This window comes from Cinclus cinclus, chromosome 3 (assembly GCF_963662255.1).
Source record: "Cinclus cinclus chromosome 3, bCinCin1.1, whole genome shotgun sequence".
Classification (NCBI taxonomy): Eukaryota; Metazoa; Chordata; class Aves; order Passeriformes; family Cinclidae; genus Cinclus; species Cinclus cinclus.
The window spans coordinates 90,098,922-90,113,236 of NC_085048.1; the positions used below are offsets into that span (position 1 = coordinate 90,098,922).

Here is a 14,315-nt window from a genome sequence, read left to right on the forward strand (position 1 = left end):
GAAGGGTTAGGGCTATTTAAATATTTGTGAAGATGTTTGAGCATGAAAAGAGCTAAGTATTATTAAAACTTCATTTCTAATTGTTAGAATAGGTGATGGCATAGTGATGTGGTAAGTGTTTAGTGTTTTCCTAGACAGATTTTGGAAGCATGTTTGGTTTTAGGCAGTTCGTACTGCAATCTTTCCTCTACCTACTGGTTGGGTTTAGGTTTTTGCCATGAATATTCCTTTTAAAATTCTGAAGCACAAATTCATCCTGGGTGATGGAAACATCCCTTTTGAAATACTGCCTGTTTTATAAAGAATTAGTTGAGAAAATTAATTTTTTTAAAGACAGCCTTCTTTAAATTGGTTCTTTTTAGTACAGAAATTAAGAGATTTATGTTAAAATTTTCAGTGATTTTTTTACTACTTGTAAACAGCGTTTTAAATTTCATCCCATTCCTAATAAAGAAAAAAAAAATCGTACAGCATGAATTGTCAGGAAGAATTTTGATGTTGCATGAACAATACCAAAAAACTTTTCAATAATATTGTACTGGGTAAGTAACCAAGAGAGCGTAGGGTATTTCTACATGAGCATAACGTATGTTTCTAATGTATTTATTGATAGTTTGTAGTTGAGTATCTCTTACTACAACAGAGGCATTTTTTAAGCTGAATGTCTTTAATGTGTACATAAACTAATGTAAGAATAAATAATTTTATCATCCTTCTGGAGGGGCTGTGGTCTATATTCCTTTTGGCTGGATTGAAGCAGACTTTTAAGGATTTGGAGTACTGGCAATTTGGTTACACTAATTAAAAAAACAGAACAACACAACCAAACCAACACTGCTTAGGACTAGGAATCAATGTGCTTCATGGGTATTTTGGTTTGCACTTGTATACTGCAGAGCAGCTGCACATGCAGGTTTGGTAAATCCTAAACTAGATCAGATGAATATCCTCGAGGTCTGAGGATGCGCTGCGCTGGTGATCTGCGGTTGGGGCGGGTTTGGGCTAGGCAGGGGGTTGGATTTGTGTCGGTTCAGAGCAGGGAGAAGAACCGTCCCAGTATCCCCTGCCTACTGCGTGCTTGGGAACACGGTATTTTCCAGCGGGGAAGGGACGGTGGGCAGGACAGGGCAGGGCCGGGCCCGGCCGGCGGTGCGGGGGCCGCGCTCCGTTCCCTGAGCCCGCGGCTGCCGTGAGGGAGGACCGGAAGTCGGCAGCGCGCGGCCCAGCCCTTCCGGGGCGAGGAGTGGCGGAGCCGGGGAGGCCGCGGCCGCAGCGTCGGTGGGTCCGGGGCCCTGGGGCGGCCGGGGAAGGGTGGGCCGGGGCTCGGGGTCATAGGCCGCATCCGTGATCCAGCCACAGCCCGACGCGTAGGTGTGGGTAAAACCCCCTTGGCGCCTCAGCTAGCGGCGCCCAAACGCTGGCCTGGCCTCCGGTCCCTGGGCTTGCTTCCCCGCGCAGTGTGGCGCGCTGTCACGGGAGGGAGATGTGAACCTGGGCCGTGTGCTCCGGGATGATCCTGCTGGAGCAGGGAGGCTGGACCAGGTGATCCCTGTGTGATCCCTTCCAATCTGTCCCAGCCTGCGGTTCCATGGCGCTGCCTTCAGGCGCGCTCCCTCGTGTGCTCCGTTTCTGAGCCAAACCCCCCGCTCCCAAGTCTTTTTAAAATTATATTATTGAATGCTCTTTTGCCTCTGACTAGATATGGAAAACAGGAAGGATGAAAAAAGTAGGACGCTGTGTGCAACCTCAGAAGAAGGGCTGAAGGCCCGAGGTAGGCGCCGTGATCTGTCGCTGTTGTGTGGTGTTTGTGTGTCACCCTCTGAGTCACTTACCGGGTTTACTGATGGCAACAGAACATGGCTCACTGGAAGAGCAGCGAAAAAGACACAACCAACCCCTTAAAACAGGGGTTTATTGTGTTTAAATTCTACTAAGAGTCATTTCTGTAGCCGCCAGTTACTAGCAGGCTCGTCACTGTTGCCTTGTGTCACCCTAAGGAAAAGAAAAAAGGAAACGGAAGCGCAGCAGAAGCAGATCCTCATCTGTTTCATCCACATCGTCTTCTGACAGTACATCCAGTTCTTCCTCCTCATCACGCTCATCATCAAGGTCATCTTCTTCCAGTAGTAGTAGAGGTAAGCTACCCCCATATGCACATGATGTTTCCCAGTTTTGATAGCACACCTGAGAACATTTAAAGCTTATTTTAAAAGTGGCAAAACCAGCACAGTGACAGTGCAGAATAGCAGAGCTGCCTGTTCAGGGTGTTTCTCTCATAAACCTTTCCTACTGTGTGTAAAGGTGCCACTTCACACAGAGTTTGCAATGGTCTTGTGTTAATTTGAATTCCTTCAAAAGAGAAGCTGCCTTTTGAATAAATGTTACTTGGTAACAATAATAATAACTGTTATAAATAACTATTTAAACCCTTAATTTTTTACATTTTCAAAACACAGATCTTTTTTTACTTCACCAGTCTTATCTAGACCAGAGGTGTGGGTTTGATTTAGTCCTGCTTTGGTCTTAACATTTGAAGCATTTAACTTTGAGGACTCAGGTGAAGCCAGCACATCTGCAGAATCAGTAAATCAGGTATTTTCAGTTTTCCTGTTAGTCCAGTAAGTGGCAGTAACTTAATGTGTTCTCTTTCTCAGAGTTAGTTCAACCTGTGTCAATATATATAGCTGAACTGAAGCATTTTCTTTGTATGTTTCACATTTTCTGTGTCTTTTCTGTAAAACAAATGCCTCTTACAGAATGCTGAACTTACAGGGTTTGGTTTTGTTGTTTATCTTTTCTTTAATTTTAGATTCTCCTAAGTCTAAGTCAAAGAAGAAGAAAAAAGAAAAACACAACAAAAAGGTGAACGTTTACAAAGAGAAATAAGTAGTTAACAGAGCAGTTCTTTCTATTTCAATAACCTTAAATGTCATGCAAGAGAATGCTTTTGTCTGTGGCTGTGTAAATCTAAATAATGGTTTTATGATTGGTACCACATTGGGTTGTGGTAGCTGAACTGATAAATGGGCACTTGGCTTTATACAAAAAGAGAAATAATTTAAAAGGTTACTTTTGCCAATCATTGCTTGTCCAGCTGGAGTTTAGAGTAGTCTCTGAAGAAAAGAGAAGTGTGGAATCTTGATTGAGAAGAAATTATTTATTGTCTGTGAGAGAAGCAAGTGGTAAATTCTTGCTGTTGTAATTTTTCTATTCCATTTTCAGTGATTTTATATATTGGGGTTGCTTTAAAAGAGAGAGAACAGGGCTTCAGTCCTTTTCTGTTCCTCAGAGTCCCAAGGGTTGCGAACTCTGTTGCATTACTTTCTACAACTTGTGCAGCAGTAGTAAGGACAAGTACTAGCAGCTGTCTTGACTTGAGTGGCCTTGAGAGATCCCTGTGGGTTTGGGGGTTTTTGCCCTTGTTCGTCTGTAAGCATAAGAATGTATGTCTTATTCTTGTAGAAAAGGAAAAAGGAGAACAAAATGAAGAAAAAGAAAGAGAAGAAGAAAAGGAAAGAGAAAACAGGACCTGTCCAGCTTTCCAAGGTATGCTGGTCTGAGTGTGAAGCCCTGTTTTATTTCTCACCTTCACATTTGATCCATCCTGTCACAAAAATGTTTATAAGATCTTTGGTCATCAACCAGTAGAAACCTCTCTCTGTTGTTGTGGACAGTTAGGAAGTATAAAAAATTATTGTCTGTAATTTTACATAAGATTTGTAATGTTACATAACAAAGCTTCTGTCTTGTTTAACATCTCATTTCAGTTCTTCAAAAACAAAAAGAAGAATGAAAACTACAGCATGATAACTGGAAAGAAAATTAAGATGAAAATAAAGAAGACTAAGGAAGATATAGAGGTAAGATTTAAGTAGTCTAAATGTCCCTAAGGAAAAAAAATACTCTACCTTTAAGTATTTTTCTAATAGTAGTTTTTGTAGCAGAGTGGGTCTTGCAGTTAGGAGTTGTGAGTGTAGCTTTTAGCGTGCCTGTGATGCCCTCTGAGAAATTTTAATCAATTCTTCTGGCAGGTTTTATGTCATGAAGAGGCTTGGAATACTGAGTCATGAGTAGATAAACCAAAGGATGCTTGTAGAGGTTTTTAGAATTTCAGCCTCTAATCATTAGCCAATTTGTAGCTTTCTCTTACACTGGTTTTAATTGTACTCATCTTTCAGTCTCTTGTGATCAACTTGTGGTAATTGCTACATTACTGTGTTTTTCTAACACATGTGAGACTAGCCTTTATTTAGAGTGGAATGTATATAAACCCAGTAGTGTTATTAGGACCACATGCTCCTGCATTTTCTCAGAGCAGTCAGATGTTTTTGCTGAGATACCCAGGGAAATAAATACCCTGAATAGTGTTGTGTGTTATTGCTATGGATGTTTTGACTCAGCTCTTAAACAATACCTTCACCCTTCAACAATTTCCACACCTTAGGGTGGCCTGCAGAGGGCTCTGGTGCTGGTCAGGAAGTGTTACTTCCTTGAGGTATCCAGCTTGGCAGATTGTCTCTGTTCAGCCCTAGCAGTTCATTCTACAGCTACCAAAGCAATCCTGAGCATTCTGAGTTAAATTTCACTGAAAACACATTATCTTCTCTCTGTGACTCTGTAAAGTGTGTATTAAATTATGCTGAATGTTTGCTAGTTCTGTTCCAATAACCTGCTTGTTAGGATATTTGATGTGAAATATGTGATGGTCCTTTTTTTGGTTTGGTGCCAGTGGTCTTCTTGCTAAATTGAACAACATCCATTCTTTACAGTATTTAAAGATTCCATGTTTTTTTTTTTATAAAATCTCTGGAATTGACTGGTTGGGCCATCTCTTACATGAAGAAAGAACCTAAATTCAGGGTTCTGTTATGCTGCATAAGCTGCTGTTCATGCATAGGGAAAAAAAGATACATCTCAAAGCACAGGACTTGCTGTGAGTACAGTGAAGGTTGCCTCAGCCACTAGAGAGGAGCGTCTGTTGTGCTTGTGAGTTCCCTCCTGGGTAGGCTGTGAGCTGCACAATACCAACCCAGTGGAGCCTCCTTAGGGAGTCACTTAGGAAATGTCTTATGGAATAGTGACAGCTCATCTCTCCGGTACCCATTGCCTGGCACTGCCCCTGGGCACACATGCCTCACTGGTAGCCAGTTAGACCCAGCTGTGTCAGTGGCACTTGCCTTGGGATGTGAAAGCCCCACAGAAAATAACAGATCTCTGGCCTTGCTCCTGAGGACAGGTCTGTTCAACCACTGCCTCTGCTTGTCTGCTCTACAGAGAGACCGGAACCGTGCACAGCTCCTGGAATTTCTGAACTCTGCCTTGTAATGGGAAGAGTGCTCACCAAGGACTGGTAGATATACCAAGCCAGCAACCATCATCCTAGCAGAACACTAAAGGGAACCTCAGGGAAAAGGACACCAAGTTGGACAAGACCAGACCCTCCTACTGAGAAGAAAATTGGGATGTCCTTTTTAAATGGCAAAACAAAAAGTAGCTAATAACTTTTTAATGGAGAGCCATGTCCTCCTTTTGAGATCCTAAGGTAATATCCAGGCTGTGGTGTTTTAGAAAAGCCCAAGTGTGTGTTGTTCACAATGATAAGAAATGACACACTGAAGTCCAGCAATGTAGTTTCTATTCTAACTGCATGCAGAATGCACTCTTGATTTCAAGTGTCTTATTTTTTCTAGTAGTTTAAGCAGAGTATTTATAAATGTCTATTTGAAAGATGTTTCTTTTATGTATATTTTTTTCTGGTAGTGGTTATGCTTATCTTAAAGAGTAAATTGACCTTTGTAAATAGAACATCCTTTTACATAAATGACTTTTTTTTTTTAAAGTTCATTCACTAGTACATTATTTTCTTTCAGAATTTGAGATGTGGTTTTTCTCCTGTTTTGTTTGTTTGTCTGAATCAGTTGTTCAGCTCATAATAGTTTACCCCCCACATCTGGAATTACAGTTCCTAGACTAAAAGCTCTGGAGTTGTGGCCTGCCTTTCTGATCCTGTGGGCCTTGTATCAAATATTTCTCTCTCTGAAGTGCAGCAAGAGGCATACCATTGACATAGCTTAGTCTGATGGAGAAAGAGCTGTGGAATGGTGTTGAGGCAGGCAGTGACAGTGGCTTCATGGGTTTGTTGACAGTCCACTGTGAGATGAGACAGGTTTGGACAGGCAGCAGGAGCCCAGCACAGCTTGTGGGTGTGCCAGCTGTGGTAATTTGCTCAGTGCCTGCACTCTTCCTTCCAAACCTTGGCTCTTGGTTACCCAGCAGGCCCCTCTGTACATAGCCCTGCTGTGGGACTTCCACTTGAACTGCTCGTGAAGCAGGTGCTCCTCAGGAGCTACGGCTTAGGAATGCCTGAAGGAAGGACTCAAGGGGAGTTGACTTTGACGTGAACATCAAGTGTACAGCAGTCAGAGTGGGGGGAGTTCATTAAAGAGCAAATGGAAAACTCTCTCTGTTTGCTACCGTGTTTTGAAATAAACCTGAAGGTTTGTACCATTGCTTAAGGGAAAATTTTATAAATGTTTTGATATGTGAAACCTTCTGAAGATGCTGGAAACCTCTCCTTTCCCTAGTTTTTTTTTTTTGTTATGAAGCATTTTGTAGTTGTTGCAGAGATGTAACTCTTTGGAGACTAAAACCCTCGTCCAGGAGAGCAACTCCTTGCATCCTTATGGATACAAAACTTGTAAAAACATAGGTAAGAAATGGAGTTTCCTTGACTTTTAATCCAATAATGGAAAGGGGTCTTTTTGAAAGCACTGTTCTGAGATGTCACTGGGGGGAACAAACCAACCAAACAAGGAAACCCCTTTTATTTATCATGGTGATTTTTATGCTTTGATTTATGCTACTTTGGTATTTTCTAGCTAGTGATGTCAAAGCGTCTTGCCTAGATAAGCAGCTTTTGTCTCTGGATTTTGCATAACAAGGTTAATCCCAAACACACCATTTTTAGAAGACAATGTCCTTCCCATTCCCTAGGTTATATTTATGTAAAGATAGTGTAATTTTGGAAAACTTGGGGTGGGGTAGGGAGTAGAAATTTGGAAGATGGAAAGAAAATAGGAATGGGAAACCCAGAGATCACAGTTGTAAAGAACTGCATTGGTTGGAAGGTTCATACGTAGTTTAGATGATTTGATTTTTTTTGCCGTGGTCAAGATCATAAAAACTCCTGCCCTGTTCCACATTAGTATGGAAAAGGCAAAGGGCCTTCAGTAATATGATGTGGATGACTTTTCCTTTAAGGTTTTGGTAGTTGTCTCTCATGGTACAAAGATGAGCTTCTTAAAAAACGAACTTTTTTTTGGTGTATGTTCAGGACAAAGAAATTTTCTGTTTAATTTTCTTGACATGCTCTGTATGCTTTGGTGATGCTTTAAAATATTTCTATGCCAGCATTTGCTTCTAAGCTATCATTTCTTCTAGAAAGCTGAGCTGCTTAAACTCTGAAGCAGTGATTCTACTTTATCCTCTCCTGCCCAGTCAGTTACAAATGCTCTCTGAAACTTGTCAGCAGTTACTGCTTTTATAGCCTTCCTTTTCTATCCTGCCCATCTCCATGTAGATTCTCAGGTTTCTGAAGAGGCTTTAATCATATTGCATCCTTCCATTCTCTGTCTTTCCCCACAAGCACCGAGACCCTGTGCATCTTCTTGGGACTGAGTATCTTTGAGGCTGTTGTTGTGAAAAGGCCCTTACAGCCAGAATAATTTTCCATGCTTTGTACCCTCAGGGAAGAAGTTCATTTCATTGACCTTTTCACTAGAGCATAGCTTCCTAATACTGCTTTAGATCCCTCTTGTGGCAGCTGCACCACAGACTGAACCAGATGTGAAGGTTGCAACAGTAAGAAGGTGGTGAAAGTCAGGTTGAGGAATTTGCATGAAGGAACTGTGAAGCAGCGTGGGATGTTAACCTGGTAACACACATGGCTGATAGAGAGACTTGCTGCCTGGTCTAACAAGAAGTGCATGTCGTGCGCAACAGTGAAGGCTGAAGCAATGGAACAGTGGAAAAGGTGTGAGGTAGGAGTGGAGGGAGACTTGCTGCCTACAGAAGTCATGGAGTGGGGTAGAGGTCAAGTGATGAGGCAGGGGCTGCCAAAGCTTACCTGGCTGGGCAAGTCGAGGTGCTTCCTAAAATTCTGAATCATTGAAGTCTTGTAGATGTGAAACCTGCCTTTTGTGTGAGTGTGTGTGTGACAGTCTTCCCTATTGCACCCACCTTGTGTTCTGCACCCATTTTCCATTCTGAGAAACATGCAGAACTCAACTGAATTTTTTTAGCAGCAGAATTTTCAGAAACAAAAGTCAGTGTCATGGGGAAGGAGAGGAAGGATACATTCTCTGAGCTGCTGCTGCCATGCCCATCTTCCTTGGCACTGTTTAAAGTATTCTATCCCAGTCTGTTCTTGTGGGCAGTACAATCTTCTGTTACTCATTTCCTTTAGAGTTTGCTTGAACTTCACTCTTTTGCCCACACAAAAGCATAGCAGAGGTGATGAGCTGCGGAAGTAGTGATAAATGACACTTTGACTTGGAAGTACCTGGCTCCATGGAACATGGAAGGTGTCTCCTCCTGCAGAGCTGAGCAGGGCCTGCCATTTTGGTGACACTTCCATATTCAGTATGGTTAAACTTGGGCAGGTTGTGCTGTTCGGGTGTACTTGGGGTTTCATGCTGCAGGAATGTATCATTCTCAGTCATCCTCTGCAGCAGGAAAAACTGAGTGAGCTCTACACGCAGGGGAAGATCAGAGGTCAGAGAGGCTGAAGTGACTTGCCTGGGGTCACCTGCTGAGTCTTTCCTGGTGTGGGCAAGGACCTTGATGGCTGGTGGAGCTCTGATGTCCTTTCATGTGTTAAACACACTCCTCGCAGTCTTTGCTGTGTGGGTCTTTGCTGTGTGTATTTAGAAATAAGTTTGCAAAGTTCTGATTCAACACTCACAGCTGGGACCCTCCACTATCATCTGAGGGCTCTGTGGAATGGCTGGATTTTATGTCATGCGGGTTTTCCTGAAGGAATGAGGTCCTGGGCACAACTGAGAATCCTCCAGTTTGCACTTGGTTATATTTAAAGCTGTAGAGTGATGAGTTTTTGAGGACCTGCTTCTTAAAATTATTGGCAAGCACCCATCTACCTAGTTCCATTTCTGGACAAAATTAATCATCAAACTACTGTCCAGAGTGCAGAGATTGTGATTTATTTGCCTGTTGAAAACAGGCGTTTTTTATTCCCTGCCTGTACAATTTCAGTCTTAAATTGTGCTTCAGGAGTACGACTCACGTAGTGTCATCTGAGGGACGAGCAGGACATGGTGCTGAGGTGTCCAAGGAAGCCTCTTGAAAGCCCCTTGAAAGCAGCATGAACAACATAATTTCTACCTGTATCTGGAATAAACTGGAATATCTGCCGGTAGGTGGCAATGCTGTCCAGCTGGAATGTCAGAGAATTTTTTTTTTTTTTTTGCCTTTGGACATTGGCTTTGCACTTTCTTATTCTGAAACCTTATAATTAGCCTGCAAATACTTAATTGTGGTTGTTTATAGGGAACTTGTGTTACTGCTGTCCTATGAATTTAGTCCAGTCTTTGTTCCTTTTTTTGCCCTTGGCTATGCTGAGGACAGACAATAGTCTCTTCTGTGTGCCAAAGGCAGAAGGAAGCCTTTAACTTCTCAGTAGCTCAGTTTAACAGGAGCAGGTTGCTGAAAGCCAGCAGGAGCCTGGAAGGTGCACCACTCTACCTGGGGCTGCTGAGTTCTTCAGAAACTGCACTCTGCTCTTCTCCATCTCCTAAATACCAGTGTCAGAATATAGAAAGAAGACTCCCTAACATAAGGAGTATTTCAGTGTCACTGCTTCATAACACATCTGGTTATTTAAGTAGTCTTCAGACCAAATTAAGTGCAATCTGATGCTTTAGGCAAGCTGACACTGGAAAAAAATCAGGTTGGAAAAGTACTGCAGATGGACTGTGACCTGTAGAGGCCTCTGAGGGTTACAGCATTGTGAACACTAAACAGATGTAATAGTAATTACATTCTGAGAGCAGATAACTCTGATGTCAAAAGCACAGAAGCTCTTTTCCTCACTTTGGTGTCTCTGCTCCTGGGTTAGATTACATTTATTTGGTAAAGGCAACATGTGTCTGTGGCTAAAATACAGAGGTAAAATGCTATAATCTGTGGGATAATTCTAGCCAGGACTCTTAACAATTTACAGTGTTGTGAAGTATCCAGTGACAGTGTATACAGTATGTCCCTGTAGGCCTCTTTCTCACCTTTCTGTTGTGTTTTCTAAAATCTCATCCTGCAAAGATTTTCCCTTAGTCTGAGATTATCTTTGTGCAGTAAATGCACAGAAAATACCTGGTAGTCATTGGGAGACCTGGGCCCAAGACCCAGCACTCGGGGCCAGCAGAGCATCTTCCTGATGTAAGCCAGCTTGAGATACAGCTTGTCTGACCATGCAAAGAGAACAAGAGGTCCCTTGTGCCAACAGCCCACACACAGATAGCAGTACCAGAGAAAGGCAGGCACTGAAATTATGATGTCTCTGTCTGGCACAGGTGGGTGGAACTGAGGGGGGCCTAATAGCCCTTCCTCTATTGCAGGGCACAACCAAGAAAGCTGTGACTGGTGCAGCCCAGTTCTTCTCAGAATGCTTTTTTGGGCAAAACTACAGTATCATGTCTTTTATTAGGGAAGTGTAGCAGAAGACAGGAATATCAGAGTGGCCATTCAGTCAAACTGTAGGAAAACTACAGGCCTATGGGAGAGGCCTATGGCAATGTCTGGGTGAAGTAGTGTAAGCAACAGCACGGCTTTGCTCGTCCACAGCTTCTGGCAAGGAGTAGCTTAAGCCCTGTGCTATAGGCTGTGTCTAGAGCACTGTGGTTTACTAACCCCCTGTACTCACATGGTCCCCTTTTGGAACCACTCGTCTGTCTGATGTGCAGAATGTGCTAAGCAATGCAATTCATGCTTCAGTAATACCTCATGGGGAAAAAAAAAGGGTCTCTTTTGTTAAAACGCATGCTTTCTATATATGATGCTTAGCACAGGGAGCTCTGAGCCATCTGGGGCAATCTGCTGATATGAAAGTGTTCCAGTACACAGGATCAGGTATGGAATCAACAGTGACTCAAAAGTATCTGGAGACAAAACACCCATTTTGTCTCTTGTATCATCTCATTTTGTCTCTTGTATCATCTCATTTTGTGGTAATACTGGTTGATGTAAGACGTGCTCAGACACACGTTGATGAAGACTTCAAGGTTGTATCTGCAGAGCATGTAGCTTCAGAGAACTTGAGACCTTTGCAATTGCTTAATGCTGGTTATCACCTTATATCTTGAGATCTGATTGTAGAGGTAGCAAGATAGAAGGTGGACAGTTGCATGTGTAGCCTGTAGAGAGAGGATGGAGGATTTTTGTTTAGATCAAGTGCCTTTACCATTCGTGCCTTCCTGCTTTGATACATACACAGTAGGGTGGTGGAACAGCTGTTGTGTTTGGCTAGATATAGACAGATTATATTTCAGGAGATCTTTAATTAAAGACAACAAGTACAAATAAATTGGTTTCTATTCCACAGCTTTGCTTTAATTCTCCAAGGTTCTGTGTTGAAATGTATAAACAATGCAGTGTCAGCAGACAGGTATTTCCCTCAGAGCTTACTCCAACCCCATGGCACGACAGCTGCCTGAACTCTGTGCTGATGTGGGTGAGGAACCTCAGCTCCTGCCTGCACATCCTTTCTGGCTGACACAACCTGGGGCCAGGCTCATCTCTAGAAGTCACAGAAGCAGGGCTGCACAGCTTCCCCCAGGAGAATAGTGGCTCGAAGGAGTGCAAGCCCTTGGAAGCTGAGCAGCGAGGTTGAGCTGCTGCCATTACTAATTAGAAGGTATAGCAAGTCTAGGACTGCTTTTTCCTGGGTGTGACAGTGTCCTTTGGACAGCACAACGCTGTCAGCAACAAGGCAATAGTGATGCTCTGAGCTGATACTAAAAGCCTTGCTCAGTTCTGAAAGAATGTTTGAGGATGAATGATTCTTGTTTGGTTCACTCCTGCTTGTTACTGATGATGTGCTGCTAGTTAATGTTTCATTCTCCTTAAAGAATTAAGATATATGATGAGCTCTCAGGAGGTACTAAAACCAGATCAAATAATCAAGATTTTTGTTTTGTTTTGTTTTTGTACAGTAGCAAGTAGTGAAGCCCAGGAGGAGCAGAGCTGTAGAGTCAGACATTTACCAATGAGGACCTGATCTTCACACTACACAAGTTTCATGAGAGTTTGAGACCACCGTTAGTCCAGATTTATGTTTTGTGAGCCACCTGCAACAGATCATTTGGGTTGGCTTTAGCCAGAAAAAACAATCAGGTTAGCCTGCTGTGTGTGCCCAGTGCCACGGACCGTAGCACAGTAGGTGGAGACAGTCAGGAGTTTCATGCTCCTCATTTGAACTGACACTAATTTAGCCACGCCAAATGTGGAATTAGGACAAGGCAAACATGAGTGCATAATTGTTGCTGCATGCTGAGACCAAAGGATCATTTAAGGTTCAGTCTGCAGCCTTTCTAAGAAAAATGAGCACCACAAGCAGTGCAGCAGTCAAGCACCCTGATCACCTTCAAGCTCTGCCTCAGTACCTGCTGCTGCATGCACAATGCAGGAGCTCATAGTCAGTCTCCAAGCAGCTGGCTGCACGCAAACATGGTACTGCTTCTACCCCTGTAAGAGTACTAGATAGCATGGAATAAGAATAGATCTCTCAGAGATGGGTATCTGAATCTCCCTCTATCATCAGATCCTGCTGTGAGCCCAGTGTAACTTCCCCAAGTGGTACAGAGAGAGTGATACTGTTAAAGAGTTTAGATTACATTTGATTGTGGAATTAGAAATTATAGGCAAATTGAGGCAAAACAGCTGTCACAAGCACTGCTACAACCTGGCTTCCATAGCATGCAGGGCTTTGACCAAAGGTCAGATCTGTCTCACAAGAGTGCTGTCTGCCAGCTGGAAGTTGTTAATGAAGGGCACAGCAGGATCACAAGGCTGCTGTGATAGTGTGAACACCCTCCAGTGATTTCCTTGGCTTAGCACATTGATGCAGGGAAGTTACTTACTGCTGATTCTCCTTAAGTGAGAGTGAGCATACTACTGACACTGTGCTGTAACAAAGAGCTTTGTGGCAGCGTGTCAGAATGTCCCGTGTCTCCCAGCAGTCCATCAAACATCACCTTGATACAGTCAATACTGAAGGTGTCAAACAGAACATAAGTGCAAATAAAATTAATACAGAGGTGCAGCAGGAAATTCATGAACTCATCTCAGTACCGTACATTGGCTTGCAAATATATTTTAAAAATATGGCTGGCTTTTTTCCAAACACAAAGTGTTTCTGCGAATTGTGGTGACCCCTTGCTAGAGATCCTACATCTTCTATACAGCTAAGGTGAAGCTAAGTATGTTAAGCCTTGATTTTTACTTCATATATGCAATCACATTGTTTCACAAGGCCATGTGGCTGAGAAACACTAAGCTGATTGTCAGAAGGCTTTAAACTCTCCATCACTGACCTAGAGCTGCAATAGCCTGTCCCAAACTGGATGCTGTATTTGGAAGCCCTGACTTTCTGATTAAAAGTGAGCTGCTTTCTGTCCCTAGGAAGGTTGCTGGCAGCAATGTTTACCAAGAGATAGAAACTGCAGCCTGGTGCTGGTAAGAAAGCCTTGTCTTCAATCTTACACAGCCCAGAGGGGAGAGAGGAAGAGTCAGAATCCCAGTCTCAGAGAGCTCTTAGGGGGTTGATCTTGATCTTTGTTTCATGCTGCCTTCTTCCATCTCTGGAAAAAAAACTGCACATTTCTAGTCCAGGATAGATTTCATGTACTGGAATTCTTCCCAGAGTTGGCACAGCTTCAAAGGGTTTTAATCTTGGCTGTAGAACCCACATGCTGTTGCAAAGATCCCCAGGGAAAAATAGCTGGAAACGGACAAAAGAACAACAAAGCCACAGGGTCCTCCAGGAGGCTATAGCCCACTGAGATGACTCCCCAAAAGCCACTCATACAAGCAAATCCCTCTCTTCATTCCCCATCTCACACTGGTCACCACAAAGCATCCTAGCCCTTGGGTTCTCTGCAGGACACTTGACTTTCACAGTGTGACCTACTGTTCCCTTTGCTGGTGAGAGCTCTCCTTACAGATGCTGAGTTAGGGCCTTAGCAGCTTTGCCTTAGTGGCATTTTCCTGTCTCTACAAGGTCTCAGAAGAACCTTCATCTGCCAGAG

General features: G+C 43.1%; 1 protein-coding gene across 1 annotated transcript; it reads left to right on the forward strand.

Moving 5' to 3' along the window:
- The first annotated feature begins 1,227 nt into the window (after positions 1–1,227).
- On the forward strand, positions 1,228–6,656 carry LOC134042157 (protein FAM133-like). Its single transcript, XM_062489274.1, has 7 exons — positions 1,228–1,278; positions 1,700–1,771; positions 1,998–2,135; positions 2,810–2,862; positions 3,463–3,546; positions 3,768–3,860; positions 5,275–6,656. Exons 2-7 carry the CDS (start codon positions 1,702–1,704, stop codon positions 5,323–5,325), a joined length of 489 nt encoding a protein of 162 aa, XP_062345258.1. The 5' UTR covers positions 1,228–1,278; positions 1,700–1,701; the 3' UTR covers positions 5,326–6,656.
- The last annotated feature ends 7,659 nt before the right edge of the window (positions 6,657–14,315 follow it).